Below are 17055 nucleotides of genomic sequence, written 5' to 3'. Positions count from 1 at the left end.
CAAACTGCTCCTCTCGTTCTCCAGGATAAGCAATGCCTTCCTGGGAAACTTTAGGACAACCACTTGCCCTGCCAACCTCATATTTCTTATCTTAAAGAACAGCCAGTGTTAACTCAGACAAGCATCTCTACCTTCTCATCCCAGCTCCCTTTTGGTCAAAATTTCCATCAAATGTGATTACTTCCTGCAAATCATTCATGCCATTCTATTTGTTAAACAAGCTTATAAAGTCAGTCATGAGTCTTAGAATTGTCTAAAAACATTCAGGTATTCCTCCCTGTGTTTCCCTAGTATCCTATGCAGATCACCATGGATTTGTATCCATCTGAGATCATAAACTTCAGAGGCCTTGGCTCAGACTGGGTGAATCTGCAAGTCCTTAGCACCCCACCCAACTTTCATAGCAGGCAGACATTAAATGTTGATTTCATTCTTATTCCCTGATACTGTCTTCCAAGATGTCATACTTTTCCTGATAAAGATGGATGCTTGAATCAGCATCAACCAATGATTTCGTTTTCTGTTCTACCTGCTGTCTTTTTATTTATTTATTTTTTCCTGCTGTCTTTTTAGACCAAGATCATTTGCCAAAAGAAAATCATCTCAGGGGATAATGTGATGATTAAGAGAATGTTCATGGAACTCAGCACAGGGCCTTACACACAGTACACACATTGTAAATGGAATCTGGTGTTGTTATAATAGTTAACCTTTGGAATGGGCATTTAAAATACTTAGTATAATGATAGAAAGATGGCTGTAAGTGGGGGGCAAGCTTAAACATGTCATAATGGCTCATGACATGGGCTTCCCAGCTTCATGACTTAGGCTTTGCAGTGTCCATCAAGTTGCTTTTTCTCTCCCTGTGCCTCACTGCCTTCATTTGTAAAATTAGATAATACTGTTACTAGATATGTTACCCTGAATTTGTAATTAACCACTTCTTTGTCCCTACATGGATAGCTGAGACGTCTGGATTCCTCATCTGTGATACATGCTCACTCATCTCTTTAGTGACACCTGCTGACTCCTGAAAGTTTGAGATGAACCTCCTACTCTCTGAGCCTCAAATAGTCTCAACTGTTAAAAATAGTCGTGCCTGCCTCAAAGGGCTCCTGAGTGTGTCACAAGAGCTGATACCTAGAAAGTTCTTATCAGAGTGTTTGGTGCATGCAATAAACATCATGAGGACCACCTATAATTGTATTTCTTTGGAAGGGAAAGCATTCCCTGCTGTTTCAACAAATTTCAAGGAAAGGAGTTTATTCCTAACAAATCAATAAAGTTTATCTTTGAAAAGTATCCTTGACAGGAAGGCCTCTGGATTTTCGCTATTTCAGACATTTCTACTTGTGATTGGTCTGGTGGGTGTGATGGTGGCTGCGGTTCCTTGGACTGCTATTCCTGTGATTCCCCTTGGCATCATTTTCTTTTTTCTTCGGCGATATTTCTTAGAGACGTCACGAGATGTGAAACGCCTGGAATGTACAAGTGAGTACCAGGGCACTCAGGCTGGGATGGCAGTGCAGGCTGTTTTCCATTTATACTGCAATTAACCAGACCCCTGAAATTCTGTAGACTCTCTTGTGGAATTTCTCACTGTTTAACATTAGGTGATTGAAAGTTATGGCCCCTGAGAGCAGGTTTGGCCCTTAAGGAAAATGGAGCTGGTGGCGGGTTAGCTGCCCTTTGCATTTTAGCCCAAGAAGGACGGATGTGAGCCCCGAGGACAGGGACCATTTCTGTCTTCTTCACAACATACTTCCCTACACAGAGTATCCACTCTATTAATACTGTTCTTAAAAATATCTCATCATGTTGAAACTAATGTACAAGGAAAATAGAGAATTTTTCTCCTCCTAAGGTACCAGAAATGACAAGGAAAGGGAAAGAGACCTCAGGAAATATATGTCAGAAGTAATATATTTGAAAATACATTCTTTCACATGTTCTTGTAAGTTGCGATTGTTAAATATATTGAGATGATGTGTGTTAGTCACTCAGTCATGTCCTACTCTTTGCGACTACATGGACTGTAGCCCACCAGACTCTTCTGTCCATGGAGTTCCCCAGGCAAGAATACTGGAGTGGGTAGCCATTCCCTTCTCCAGAGGATCTTCCTGACCCAGGGATTGAACCCAAGTCTCCTGCATTGTTGGTGGATTCTTTAATGTCTAAGCCACCAGGGAAACCCTATTGAAAAGATAAACCCTGTTATTTTCAGGTTTGCTCTTTGTCATTGCCAGGATTCGGGGTGACACCACAGTTTGTGTACCCCTCTCCCAAAGCTATTCATAGAAATGATGCTGAAAATAATTCCCTAGGAGGACACAGGAGGGGGATCTGTTCAGTATGCATTTAGTTGATTGTCCATTCAACTTCCTAGTTTTAGAATAATGGGGAACAGGGACATCCCTGGTTGTCCTGTGGGTAAGACTCTGTGCTTCCACTGTGGGGGCCACCACTTCAGTCCCTGGTTGAGGAACTAGATCCTGCAAGGTGCAGCAAAAAAACAGAACAATGTGGAACACATTTTATGATTAATTAGTCTATTCTACAGGTAATCACAGATGATGAAATAATCAAATTTCTCTTATTAATATATGCATTTCGTCAATATTAAAACAAAAATAAGAAAAATAGATTGTTATATATTTTTTAACATTTATAAAAACAATAGTCAAAAAGTAAGGAGAGAATATGTTGTATCAGAGACCTCAATCATGAATAATTATTGCAAATTAATACCAACTTAAATTTCTAGAAACCAAGCCAGGAACAGATGCATATTGAGTCTCATGCTTCTCTGTATCTACTAAGTGGAAAAAAAAAAATCTCAGTTCATCCAGTCAAAGGAGTTTTTTATTGTGGCATTTGTATGTTTTGTTTTTAATAATAAACACTTGAGGTACTTATCTTTATTTGCAAAAAGGATAGGGATCATCAGTTTCATAAAAGCTGTAGAAGACATTTTCACTCATCAAGAGAAGCAGCTAACCTCCTATAAGGTCGAGTTTGGCGAGGTGTTTGGATGGATGGGGGGCAATAGAGTCCAGGTGTGTGTGATGTTCTACCTGTATTACTCAGTAGGATGGTAGGACCTGGGGAGGCAGAAAAGAAAGTGATGAGCTCAATCGAGTCTTCAGAGTAGACAAGGCTTCAGACGTTTTATGGTTTGAGGCCACTCATGAAATGGAGTCATTCAGTAATCTTGTTGCAAAGCAGGTCTCTGGTACATTGATAACTGAATGACTATACTGTATACCTGAAACTGGCACACTGTTGTAAGTCAACTATGCTTCAATATGTTTATAGAAATTGTGAACAATTTCCACCTGGTGAGATGCCTGAAGAATTTGGAGGGAGGCGTGTTTGAGAGGATCTTGATGAAAGAACAAGAATTTCTTTATATAAATCTAGCTGTGATTTGAATTTGATCAAAGATAGTTTCAAGGAGAATCTTTCATTCCCAGGTCATTAAAGTGAAGCATGGTGTGAGCAGGAGTTTAGGGTCACAAGGAGGATTCCCTTTGGGCAGGACATGTGACCACAGAGCCCGGGAAGCAGTGGTTTCCCCGCCTCCAGCCTCCTTGACTTTCTTTGTCGTGTATCTGTCTGTGCTCTCCCAGCTTGGAGCCCAGTGTTTTCTCACTTAGCATCTTCTCTCCGGGGACTCTGGACCATCCGGGCGTACAAAGCTGAACAGAAGTTTCAGAAACTGTTCGACTCACACCAGGACTTGCACTCAGGTCTGTATGTTTCCGGAGATGATTTCTAAGGACGGGATGTGCTGCCTTCTGAGGCTGACTCCCTCTTGGATGGTCTTGCTGGCCAGCATCTCTTTCTGTGTCACTCTTCCACCCCTCTGCACACCCGCCTCCCCCAGCCTTTCCTTCCAGCATCCCCTCTGTGCTCCCCTCTTCCCATCACCCCCTGCTTTTCTCCCCTGATTGGCTCACATTGCCCTTGCGTCACTGTGCCCTGTGGACTTCTGTCTCTTTAGGGCAAGAGTCAGCAAACTTTCTTTTCTGTGAAGATCCAGATAGAAAGTATTGCAGGCTCTGTGTGCTAAACTGTGTCTGTTGCAACTACTCACCTTCGCTGTTGTGGCACAAGGACGGGCAAAGATAATTCATCAGTGAATGGCGGTTTCTGTGTCCCAGTGAAACTTCATTTTCAGAACCAGGTGGTGGCTGTTCTCACCCTCCAGGCTGCAGTTTGCTGACTTGTTTCAGAGCGTGGAGGGTGGCAGATGTGATTGAGGAAATAATTTCCTGATTTGCCACCCACTTGATTATGTTTTTATCAGTGAAGATTTTTTCCCTAGGTAGAAAATTCAGAATTTCCTCTAAGTCTATAAAATCCAAGCCAAACTTTCCAATAATTTTTGTATTTTGAAGATAAAAATGGCATTTTGAAAGTCACATGCAGATCCTGTTAGCTGATGGTGATATAGACACTGTCTCCTAAGAATAAACACCGCAGGGCCCTGTAGTGAGGGCAGAAGGTGCTGGAAACAGTGTGAGCTGTGCTGTCTGCTGTCAGAGAGCTGGGAGCAGTCAGCCCTGTGAGAGGATGATCTTCACGCTGAGGCCCAGCACTGCAGGAGATGCACCGATGAGGCGATTTTCCATCTTCCTTCTTGTGATCGTGTTTCTGTTGATAACCTGTGGGTTGACGTTTTCAAAGCATGCTTCCAGGACTGATTCCTGTGTGTCCCATACGTTGTCTTGTGTTTGAACCTAGTTTTCTGGAATCTTCAGGTTCCTTGGGTGTGTAACTTTGCTGTCCTACCCATATAAAATCTTCTGTAGCTCAACTGAGAAAATGCTCTCCCTCATGAGAAGCAGCTAACATGGTTTTTCTGTTTATGTATTGCACTTACTATGGTTCACAAATGCAGAGGCTTGGTTCCTGCTTTTGACGACGTCCCGATGGCTCGCTGTGTATCTGGATGTCACCTGTGCCATCTTTGTCACTGTTGTTGCCTTTGGGGCCCTGATCCTGGTAGAATGTAAGTACAGGTGTGGATATTTGTGCTTTGTTTACAGTTTATAGCTTTGTTTGTAGTTATTAAACTCTTGTCATCTTGTCTAATATATACACTCTTTGGTTCTAATGAATTGTATTAAAGTGTCTGCAGTATGTGACTCCGCAGTGTGGTCCATGTGAAGTCATTTGTGTCTTGATGAGAATTTTTATCTTTTTTCCATTTGCTTATTTATTTACAGTAGGTCCTTGTTGAACCATTAAAAAAAATTGATTGGTGTGTGGTTGATTTACAATGTGTTAGCGTCAGGTGTATAGCCAAATGAATCTGTTGTACATATATCCACTTTTTTAAAGATTCTTTTTGCGTCCCCATGAACATTGGGGTGCATGTACTTTTTAAATAATTTCTATTTTGGTTAATACTTCAAATGAAGTCTTTTAGAAAAGAATTTCTGTTTTTGACTTTCGGAATCCTCAGGAGCAAAGACCAGGTATGAGCATGCCTGTTCCAGCAGACCTGTGGTGCCTTGGGCCCCTGCTTTGGCTCACTCAGGCCATTCTTTCATTTTTATTTTAATTTTTATTGGAGTATAGTTCGTTTACACTGTTGTCATAGTTACCAATGTATCTCAGAGTCAATTTGCTGTACGTATACATATGTCCACTCTTTTTTAGGTTCTTTCCCATGTGGGTCATTGCCGAGTTCTCTGTACAGTAGTTTCTTATTAGTTGCTGCTGCTGCTGCTGCTGCTGCTAAGTCACTTCAGTCGTGTCCGACTCTGTGTGACCCCATAGACGGAAGCCCACCAGGCTCCCCCGTCCCTGGGATTCTCCAGGCAAGAACACTGGAGTGGGCTGCCATTTCCTTCTCCAATGTGTGAAAGTGAAAAGTGAAAGTAAAGTCGCTCAGTCGTGTCCGACCCTTAGCGACCCCACGGACTGCAGCCTACCAGGCTGCTCCATCCACGGGATTTTCTAGGCAAGAGCACTGGAGTGGCTTGCCATTGCCTTCTCCGTTCTTATTAGTTATCTATTTTAATATTTTATATATAATAGTTTGTATGTATCAATCCCAGTCTTCCAATTCATCCCTCCCCTCCCTTATCCCCTGGTAACTGTGAGTTTATTTTCTACATCTGTTACTCTATATCTGTTTTGTAGATAAGTTCATCTGTAACCTTTTGTTATATTCCATATATAAGCAATATCATTCTGTTTTTCCCTGTCTGACTTACTTCACTCAGTATGAATATCTCCAGGTCCAGCCGTGTTACTGCAAATGGCACTATTTATTTTGCCCTTTGTTATGGCTGGGTAATATTCCATTGTATGTATGATAGCACATCTTCCTTATCCATTGCTCTGTTGGTGGACATTTAGGTTGCTTGCATGTCCTGGCTATTGTGAATAGTGCTGCAGTGAACATAAGGGTAGATGTATCTTTTGGAGTTCTGGTTTTCTCTGGATATATGCCCAGGAGTGGGATTGCTGGGTCATATGGTAGCTCTATTTTTAGTGTTTAAAGGAACTTCCATATAGTTCTCTGAAGTGGCTCTACCAGTTTACATTCCCACCAACAGTTTATATTCCCTTTTCTCCACACCTCTCCAGTATTAATTGTTTGTAGATTTTTTGATGATGGTCATTCTGACTGGTGTGAGGTGAAACCTCACTGTAGTCTTTTGGTTTTGTTTTTTTGTTTTTTTTTCATTTTTTTTTCACTGTAGATTTGATACGCATTCTCTAATAATTAGAGATGTCGACCATCTTTTCATGTGCTTTTTGGCCATCTGTATGTCTTCTTTGGAGAATGTCTCTTAGTCTTCTGCCCATTTTTAAAATTTTGTTGTTTATTTATTGTTTGATATTGAAGTGCATGAACTGTTTGTATATTTTGGAGAGTAATACCTTGTAAGTCACTATGTTTGCAAATATTTCCCCCATTCTTCAAGTTGTCTTTGGTATTTTTTATGGTTTTCTTTGCTGTGCAAAATTTTTTTAGATTAATTGGGTCCCATTGGTTTATGTTTTATTTTATTTTCATTGCTCCTCCTAAGGTGGGTAAAAAAAAGCTTGCTGCAATTTATGTCAGAGAGAGTTCTCCCTATGTTTTCATCTAAAAGTTTTGTAGTGTCTGGTCTTACATTTCTGTCTGTAAAGCCTCTTGATGAAAGTGAAAGAGGAGAGTGAAAAGGTTGGCTTGAAGCTCAACATTCAGAAAACAAAGATCATGGCATCTGGTCCCATCACTTCATGGGAAATAGATGGAAAAACAGTGGAAACAGTGTCAGACTTTGTTTTTTTGGGCTCCAAAATCACTGCAGATGCTGATTGCAGCCATGAAATTAAAAGACGCTTGCTCCTTGGAAGGAAAGTTATGACCAACCTTGATAGTATATTAAAAAGCAGAGACATTACTTTGCCGACCAAGGTCCGTCTAGTCAAGGCAATGGTTTTTCCCGTGGTCATGTATGGATGTGAGAGTTGGACTGTGAAGAAAGCTGATTGCCGAAGAATCGATGCTTTTGAACTGTGGTGTTGGAGAAGACTCTTGAGAGTCCCTTATACTGCAAGGAGATCCAATCAGTCCATTCTAAAGGAGATCAATCCTGGATGTTCATTGGAGGGACTGATGCTAAAGCTGAAACTCCAATACTTTGGCCACCTCATGAGACGAGTTGACTCACTGGAAAAGACTCTGATGCTGGGAAAGGTTGGGGGCGGGAGGAGAAGGGGACGACGGAGAATGAGATGGCTGGATGGCATCACCGATTTTGTGGACATGAGTTTGAGTGAACTCCGGGAGTTGGTGATGGACAGGGAGGCCTGGCGTGCTGTGATTCATGGTGTCGCGGAGAGTCGGACACGACTGAGCGACTGAACTGAACTGAACTGAACTGAATCCATTTTGAATTTATTTTTGTGGATGGTGTTAGGGAAAGTTCTAATTTTATTCTTTTACATGTAGCTGTTCAGTTCTCCCAGCACCACTTACTGAAGAGACTGTCGTTTCTCCATTGTGCACTCTTGCTTCCTTTGTCATAGGTGATCATAGGCACGTGGGTTTATCTGTGGGTTTTCTGTCCTGTTCTGTTGATCTGTATGTCTGATTTTGGTGCCAGTTTCCATTACTGTAGCTTTGTAGTATAGTCTGAAGACATAGAGCATGATTTCTCCTAGCTTCATTTTTCTTCTTTGTTTTTCTCAAGATTACATTGGCTATTCATGGTATTTTGTGTTTCCCTAAAAAATGTAAACTTTTTTGTTCTAATTCTGTGAAAAATGCCATTGGTAATTTGATAGGGATTGCATTGAATCTATATATTGCTTTAAGTAGTTTGTTTACAGTAGGTCATAATGGAGATCTTTTATTTCTTTATCTTTCTTTGAATGGTTTGAGATCTATATAACTGTAGCAAGATGACCTTCTGAACATCCCAGGTAGTGTCTTATAGTTGGATAGAGGGAACCAAGTTTACTATTAAGCTTTCTGTACAACTTAGGTTTTAGGTTTTAGCTTTAGGGCTACTTGGATCTCTTGGTTGTAGGGGTCTGGTGTACTGATGTGAGAAAGAGTCTCTGTAGCAAAAACAGTATCCTCACTGCTGTGTGGGTCCCAGATGAGCAGTTGTTGGAATGTGTGGCATGAATTCACCATCCCTTACTTTTCCATAGCAATAACCCTGAATCACAGTCTTTAATAATGCAAAAATGAGAGTAATATTTTAGATTTAAAAGCACTGCTTTGTTTTGTAAAACCCATTGCCTTGTTTTTGTGATTTCAACTGCAGCTACATTGGACATAGAAAGTGAAATTACATAATGATAATAGAAGCATATAGACAAAAATCTGAACAATGACATCTCACCTATATTACACTGTCAAGGGTGCCTCAATCCAGGTGGGATTAATATGATAAAGGACAAAAATGGAAAGGACCTAAGAGAAGTAGAAGGGATTAGGATGAGTTGGCAAGAATACACAGAAGAACTGTACACAAAAGATCTTAATGACCTGGATGGCCATGATGGTGTGGTCACTCACCTAAGCCAGACATCCTGGACTGTGAAGTCAAGTGGGCCTTAACTTCAAAGCATTATACGAACAAAGCTAGTGAAGGTAATGGAATTCCAGCTGAGCAATTTAAAAGCCTAAAAGATGATTCTGTTGAAGTGCTGCACTCAATATACCAGCAAATTTGGAAAACTCAACAGTGGCCACGGGATTGGAAAAGGCCAGTTTTCATTCTAGTCCCAAAGAAAGGCAATGCCAAAGAATGTTCAAACTATCATGCAACTGCACTCATTCTGCATGCTAGTAAATTTATACTTAAATCCCTTCAAACAAGATTTCAACAGTACATGAACCAGGAAATTCCAGCTCTACAAGCTGGGTTTACAACAGGCAGAGGAACCAGAGATCAAATTGCCAATATTCACTGGATCATAGAGAAAGCAAGGGAATTCCAGAAAAACATCTGCTTCATTGACTATGTGAAATACTTTGACTGTGTAGATCACAACAAACTGTGGAAAATTCTGAAAGAGATAGGAATACCAGGCAATCTTACCTGTCTCCTGAGAACTTGTGTGCAGGTCAAGAAGAAACAGAACTGGATGTAGAACAATGGGCTGGTTCCAAATTGGAAAAGGAGAATGACAAGGATGTGCATTGTCACTCTGTTTATTTGACTTATATGCAGAATACATCATGCAAAATGCTGGGCTGGATGAAGCTTAAGCTGGAATCAGGATTTCTGGGAGAAGTATCAATAACCTCAGATATGCAGATGATACCACTCTAATGACTAAAAGTGAAGAGCCTCTTGATGAAAGTGAAAGAGCAGAGTGAAAAAGCTGGCTTAAAACTCAGCATTCAGAAAACTAAGATCATGATATCTGGTCCCATCTGGGGAAAAATTGAAAGCAGTGACAGATTTAATTTTTGGGGGGTTCCAAAGATCACTTCAAACTGTGACTGCAGCCGTGAATGAAAAGATGTTTGCTTCTTGGAAGGAAAGCTGTGACAAATCTGGACAAAATATTACAAAGCAGAGATGTCATTTTGCCAGCAAAGGTCCATATTGTGAAAGCTATATTTTTCCCAGTAGTCACGTAAGAGTTGTCAACGGATGTTAAGAGTTGGGCCATTGGAAAGGTTGAGGACCGAAGAATTAGTGCTTTCAAGCTGTCATGTTGGAGAAGACTCTCAAGAGTCCTTTGGGCTGTAAGGAGATCAAATCAGTCAATCTGAAAGGAAATCAGCCCTGAATATTCACTGGAAGGACTGATGCTGAAGCTAAAGCTCCAATACTTTGACCAGCTGATGTGAAGAGCTGACTCATTAGAGAAGACCCTGATGCTGGGAAAGATTGAAGGCAGGAGGAGAAGGGGGTGGCAGAGGATGAGGTGGTTGGATGGCATCACTAACTCAATGGACATGAGTTTGAGCAAACTCCAGGAGATAACAAAGGACAGGGAAGCATGGTATGCTTCTGTCCATGGAGACACAGAGTCAGACATGACTTAGGGACTAAACAACTTTCTTCAATTTAGTTCAGTTCAGTCGCTCAGTCGTGTCTGACTCTTTGCGACCCCATCCATGTACCACAGCATGCCAGGCCTCCCTGTCCATCACCAACTCCTGGAGTTTACTCAAACTCATGTCCATTGAGTCGGTGATGCCATCCAGTCATCTCATCCTCTGTCGTCTAACAACTTTGTTAGTTCTTTCTAAATTCATAATATTGAAAAAAATTTTACTTATTTATTTGTCTGTACTGGGTCCTAGTTGGGGCATGCAGGATCTTCAGTCTTAGTTGAAACAGGCAGGACTTTAGTTGCAGCATAAGAACTCTTAGTCGTGGCATATGGAGTCTAGTTCCCTGACCAGGGATTGAACCAGGGCTCCTGCATTGGGACCTCAAAGTCTTAGCTATTGGACCACCAGGGAAGTCCCTCATAGTGGTTTTTTTTTTTTTTTACTTTATTATTGTCTGATACAACAGAAGTATTATGAGTAAAACTATCATTACATGCAAATGATTTAAATATTATAAAGGAGTATTCTCACACTATATATAAAATACATAACTAAAAAAGATCTCCTGTATAGCACAGGGAACTCTTTAATACTCTGTAATGACGTATGTGGGAAAGTAATTTTAAAAGAGCAGATTACTTATATGTCTGGCAAATTCACTTTACTGTACACCTGAAACTAGCACAGCTTTGTAAATCAACTATATTCCAGTAAAAATCATAAAAATAGAGGAGTCTTCTTTGTAGAGTGACAGAAGCACCTGTGTGAGGGGTTGAGAAGTAGACTGACTTTATCCTTCCTCTTCCTCATTTAGCTTTGGACTCTGGGCGTGTTGGCCTGGTGCTGTCACTCACCATCACACTTACCAGGATGCTCCAGTGGTGCGTCAGGCAAAGTGCGGAAGTTGAGAACATGGTGATGTTTATCTTTCTGTTCTTAGTCTTTTCAGTCTCCTTGCTATTATTTGACACAGAAGCAATTCTTATGTAAAATATAAAGCTGTTATTTTTACATCATTTTACAAAGTTTTTTTACATTCTCTTCCATCTTCTTAAGGGCTTCCCTGGTGGCTCAGATGCTAAAGAATCTGACTACAACACAGGAGCCACAAGAGATTCAGGCTCGATCCCTGGGTTGGGAAGATCCCCTGCAAAAGGGAATGGCTACTCCAGTATTCTTGCCTGGAGAATCCCCATGAGCAGAGGAGCCTGGCGGGCTACAGTCCATGGGGTTGCAAAGAGTCGGGCGTGACTGAGCAACTTTCACTTTCACTTTCCATGTGCTTAAAGTTAATGTAAAATACAATATATACATATTTTTCTCAGTCATGTGTATGCCATGTCAGAAGGTTTTGTATTCATCACAAACTGTCTTCAAATACAATAAATGTCTCTGTAGGAGGGAGGTTGTGAAATTCTGGAGACAATATAAGCTAATTTCTTAGCAGTTTGTTTGTATTTGTTTCTTAATGGGTAATTCCTCATTTTTGGTAAAAGAAAATAATCCAATATTTTGAGGTTTATTTAATTACTATATTCCTCCACCCATCCCCCATTTTATCATTTATTTTTGTGTGAGTTGAACACCGAATTTGCTGATGGCCCTTCTTCCTGGAAGATAGGCTCTCTCTCAGAACGTGCTCTTTAAGGTGTGGAGTCATGTTGTTTAGAAGACCTTAATTGATGTGTATATTATACACTTTTGAATTTTTGTACCTTCTCCTAAAGGGAGAAAAGCAATAAAAATGAAGTCTTTCCATTTCTTTCTTCTAACAGAGTAGAAGTAGTGAAAATCTCTCAGTCGTGTCTAGCTCTTTTCGACTCCATGGACTATACAGGCCAAAATACTGGAGTGGGTAGCCTTTCCCTTCCCCAGGGGATCTTCCCAACCCAGGGATCAAACCCAGGTCTCCCGCATTGCAGGAGGATTCTTTACCAGCTGAGCCATAAGGCAAACCCAAGAATATTGGAGAGGGTAGCCTATCCCTTCTTCAGGGGAATTTCCGGACCCAGGAATCGAACCAGGATGTCCTGCATTGCAGGCAGATTTTTACCAACTGAGCTATGAGGGAAGCACATAACAGAGTAGAAAATGATTGGTTATTAATGAGGTTTGATGACCGTCCAGTTCTGTTCATCTGTAGCATGTGGCCCTTCTGTAGCCACACATTACTCATTCGTGTCCATAAGTATTCTTTTCTCTGAAAAAAAATTTTTTTTACTCAGATGTGAAAGGAGGATCAATAAAATCTTATTATGCATTTCTTTAATTTTTTAACTTTAATATAAAATTGAAGGAAGCAGTCGTATGTAAAAGTGTTGAAGATAATGAACAAGTTTTCAAATCATCCAAGGCCTCATCAGACTCCTATGTCTGTCCTTTGTGGATGCTGAGACCTGGGATGTTCTGAACCATATAAAAGCAGAAGGTTTCATTTACAATCTCTGAACATCCATAAACAAGATCCTCTGATACTAACTCATGAGATGTCATACGTGTTTCAGATGATTTCAGTAGAAAGGGGGATTGAATACACAGACCTTGTGAAAGAAGCATCCTGGGAACTTGAGTATCGTCCACCGCCATCCTGGCCCAACAGGGGAGTGATTTTCTTTATCGATGTGAACTTCAGGCATAAGTCGGACGGGCCTCTGGTATTGAGCAATGTGTATGGAACCTTTCACCCAGGACGAAAGGTTAGTTTAAGCCACTTGCCTTTTTAAAATTCAGCTAAAGATTTAGCACCACATCTGCTTTTGGCTTCTTTGTCAGTGTGTCAGGGGGACTCTGTCCTAAAGGATGCAGATTAGATCAGTGACATTGTAGGTGAATCTTTCTTGGAAACTGATCATGGAATGGGGATCCCAGGAAATTTTTTCCCTGTATTGTGAGCTCCCTCATGGTGGTTGATGGGCCCTTGGACCCAGGGCTTCATCTGACTCAGGACACCATATGTGACACCTGATTATTCATACAAAGTCTGGGACGTCAGCCTTGTCTTCCTGCCCCTAGCTCTCCAATATTTCATTCCTTGCCATCTTTGCTTGTTTGTATTTCTGAGATCTCCTCCTCCTCCCACGGTGCCCTCTGGTTGCAGCCTCCTTCTCTGTCCCTTGGCCTTTCCTGTAGCCTTGTCCTTCACTCACCCACCCTGAGCTGCCAGCCCTCTGCCCTCCCCCCATAGACTGCTTCTTTCTTAGCCCAGATCTGATCCTTACTGGGCTGGGTGAGCTGCTGCTAGAACCGTAGCATAGCCTCAAGTCCACTCAAGCAGGGGCCGTGGGGTGAGCTTGTTTCCACTAGAGAAGAGCCTCAATAATGACCCAGTCAGGGGTGAGGAACCAGGGCCTCAGATGGAGGCAGGGTCTAGAGACTGGCTCAAAATCAAAAGCAAATTGATGGGAGCAGAGAAAGTCCATGTGGGAGACGGCAGAGAGGCTTGTGACCCGGACCTGCCAACATCCATGTCTGCTGGTGATGTTCCTTCCACACTCAGTTTGAGGCCGTCAAGTGGGATCAGGACAGAATCTTGAAGAAGAGACTGAACTGGAACAGACAAGGTGGTAGGAAGCTCTTCCCCACTTCCCTCTGCAGCCAGTATGTCTGACACACACACACACACCCCTGCACTAGGATTGTGTGTAGGTTCTCTCGAAGCACCACGTCCTCCCTGTTCCCAGCACACATGCTGCTCCTCTACCTCAGAGACCCATGCCCTCTGTCATCTGGATGGGGAAAAATCTCCTTATTTGCTGAGTCAACTCTAGTGCATCTTTGAGACCCTGAGTTCTTCCTTAGTGTCTTACATATTCTTTTAAGTTAGCGTTTATGGTACACCTATGTTTATAGCAGCCAAAAGTTGGAAGGAGCTAAATCCTTACAATGAAGTATTATTCGGCCTTAAAAAGGAAGAAAATTCTGACCTGTGGATAAACCTTGATGACATCTTGCTAAATGAAATAAGCCAGACACAAAAGGAATGAATACTCTGATTCTGTTTATGTGAGATTCCTAGAGTAGTCAAAGACAAGAAGTAAGATGGTGGTCTCTAGGAACTTGGGGAGGGTAAATGGGGAGTTGTTTGTTTAGTGGGTAAGAATTTCAGTTTTACGAGGCAGAAAAAATATTCTCACGCCTGGTTGAACGGCAATGTGAATGTACTGAACACCGAACTGTACACTTAAAAGTGGTTAAATAGTTCAATTTTATGGTATGTGAATTTTATCATAATGAAAATAAGAGATAGCACCTGTGGCATGCTTTGCAACTTGGGATCTGTATCTTATAGTAACTTGAGGCTTTTTAAAATCAGGGAGTATCTCATTTTCATATTTGTTCCCAGAAAGTAGCATTCTGCATGGCACAGAGAGGGTGCTGAGGGACTGCTGGTTGTGAGGGTGAGTGAGTTACACAGGTGTAAGCAAGCAGAAACCAACACACATACACACACAAACCCATGACAACTCTGTAAATAACTGAAAGAACTGCTCTTTAAAATTCTTACCACCCCACAGACCCATCTAGTGGACAATAGCTGTAATTTAATGAATGAAACCCTTGTAACATAAAAGAATATTCAACTTAATACCTGAATGTTACTCAGGGAGCAGCTTCAGTTAGTCACAGGGCAAAAGCTCCCTTCTATTTCCAGTTCCATTGTAGGTCAGGAAGGTGAACTGCTTTGTCAGAAAAACATTATCCACAGCTCTTGATACAATGTTGTCCCTCAGAGTGCTGTTCAGTTCAGTTCAGTCGCTAGGTCGTGTCCGACTCTCCGCGACCCCATGAATCACAGCACGCCAGGCCTCCCTGTCCATCACCAACTCCTGGAGTTCACTCAAACTCATGTCCACAGAGTCGGTGATGCCATCCAGCCATCTCATTCTCTGTCGTCCCCTTCTCCTCCCGCCCCCAACCTTTCCCAGCATCAGAGTCTTTTCCAGTGAGTCAACTCGTCGCATGAGGTGGCCAAAGTATTGCAGTTTCAGCTTTAGCATCAGTCCTTCCAATGAACACTCAGGACTGATCTCCTTTAGAATGGAATGGTTGGATCTCCTTGCAGTACAAGGGACTCTCAAGAGTCTTCTCCAGCACCACAGTTCAAAAGCATCAACTCTTTGGCGATCAGCTTTCTTCACAGTCCAACTCTCACATCCATACATGACCACGGGAAAAACCATAGCCTTGACTAGACGGACCTTTGTGGACAAAGTAATGTCTCTGCTTTTTAATATACTATGAAGGTTGGTCATAACTTTCCTTCCAAGGAGTAAGCGTCTTTTAATTTCATGGCTGCAATCAGCATCTGTAGTGATTTTGGAGCCCCCAAAAATAAAGTCTGACACTGTTTCCACTGTTTTTCCATCTATTTCCCATGAAGTGATGGGACCAGATGCCATGATCTTTGTTTTCTGAATGTTGAGCTTCAAGCCAACCTTTTCACTCTCCTCTTTCACTTTCATCAAGAGGCTCTTTAGTTCCTCTTCACTTTCTGCCATAAGGGTGGTATCATCTGCATATCTGAGGTTATTGATATTTCTCCTGGCAATCTTGATTCCAGCTTGTGCTTCTTCCAGCCCAGCGTTTCTCATGATGTACTCTGCATATAAGTTAAAAAAGCAAGGTGACAATATACAGCCTTGACGTACTCCTTTTCCTATTTGGAACCAGTCTGTTGTTCCATGCACAGCTCTGACTGTTGCTTCCTGACCTGCATACAGGTTTCTCAAGAGGCAGGTCAGGTGGTCTGGGATTCCCATCTCTTTCAGAATTTTCCACAGTTTATTGGGATCGACACAGTCAAAGGCTTAGGCATAGTCAATGAAGCAGAAATAGATGTTTTTCTGAAACTCTCTTGCTTTCTCCATGATCCAGCGGGTGTTGGCAATTTGATCTCTGGTTCCTCAGCCTTTTCTAAAACCTGCTTGAATATCTGGGAGTTCACGGTTCACATATTGCTAAAGCCTCGCTTGGAGAATTTTGAGCATGACTTTACTAGTGTGTGAGATGAGTGCAATTGTGCGGTAGTTTGAGCATTCTTTGGCATTGCCTTTCTTTGGGATTGGAATGAAGACTGACCTTTTCCAGTCCTGTGGCCACTGCTGAGTTTTCCAAATTTGCTGGCATATTGAGTGCAGCACTTTCACAGCATCCAAGATTTGATATAGCTCAACTGGAATTCTATCACCTCCACTAGCTTTGTTCGTAGGGATGCTTTCTTTCTTTTTTTTTTATTGAAACATTTTTATTTTTAAATTATTTTAGGTTTACAGAAAGGTTGAAAAAATTGCACAGAGAATTCCTGTATTTTTCTATGGCTTTCTAAGGCCCACTTGACTTCACATTCCAAGATGTCTGGCTCTAGGTCAGTGATCACGTTATCGTGACTATCTTGGTCGTGAAGATCTTTTTTGTACAGTTCTTCTGTGTATTCTTGCCACCTCTTCTTAATATCTTCTGCTTCTGTTAGGTCCATACCATTTCTGTCCTTTATTGAGCCGATGTTTGCATGAAATGTTCCC

General features: G+C 41.6%; 1 protein-coding gene across 1 annotated transcript in view; it reads left to right on the top strand.

Annotated features, from left to right (window-relative positions):
• LOC148775812 (ATP-binding cassette sub-family C member 4-like) overlaps positions 1–17055 on the top strand; it is a 154648-nt gene that overhangs the window by 72920 nt on the left and 64673 nt on the right. Inside the window, 5 exon segments of the mRNA XM_088842651.1 lie at positions 1341–1491; positions 3630–3749; positions 4904–5014; positions 11349–11449; positions 13039–13230. Of these exon segments, the coding sequence (XP_088698777.1) occupies positions 1341–1491; positions 3630–3749; positions 4904–5014; positions 11349–11449; positions 13039–13230 (675 nt within the window).

Source organism: Moschus berezovskii, chromosome 13 (assembly GCF_049115385.1).
Source record: "Moschus berezovskii isolate FMDL1 chromosome 13, NW_MosBer_1.0, whole genome shotgun sequence".
In the NCBI taxonomy this organism is placed as follows: domain Eukaryota; kingdom Metazoa; phylum Chordata; class Mammalia; order Artiodactyla; family Moschidae; genus Moschus; species Moschus berezovskii.
The sequence above is the reverse complement of the archived record's forward strand: the minus strand, read 5'-3'. Positions and strand labels throughout refer to the sequence as shown.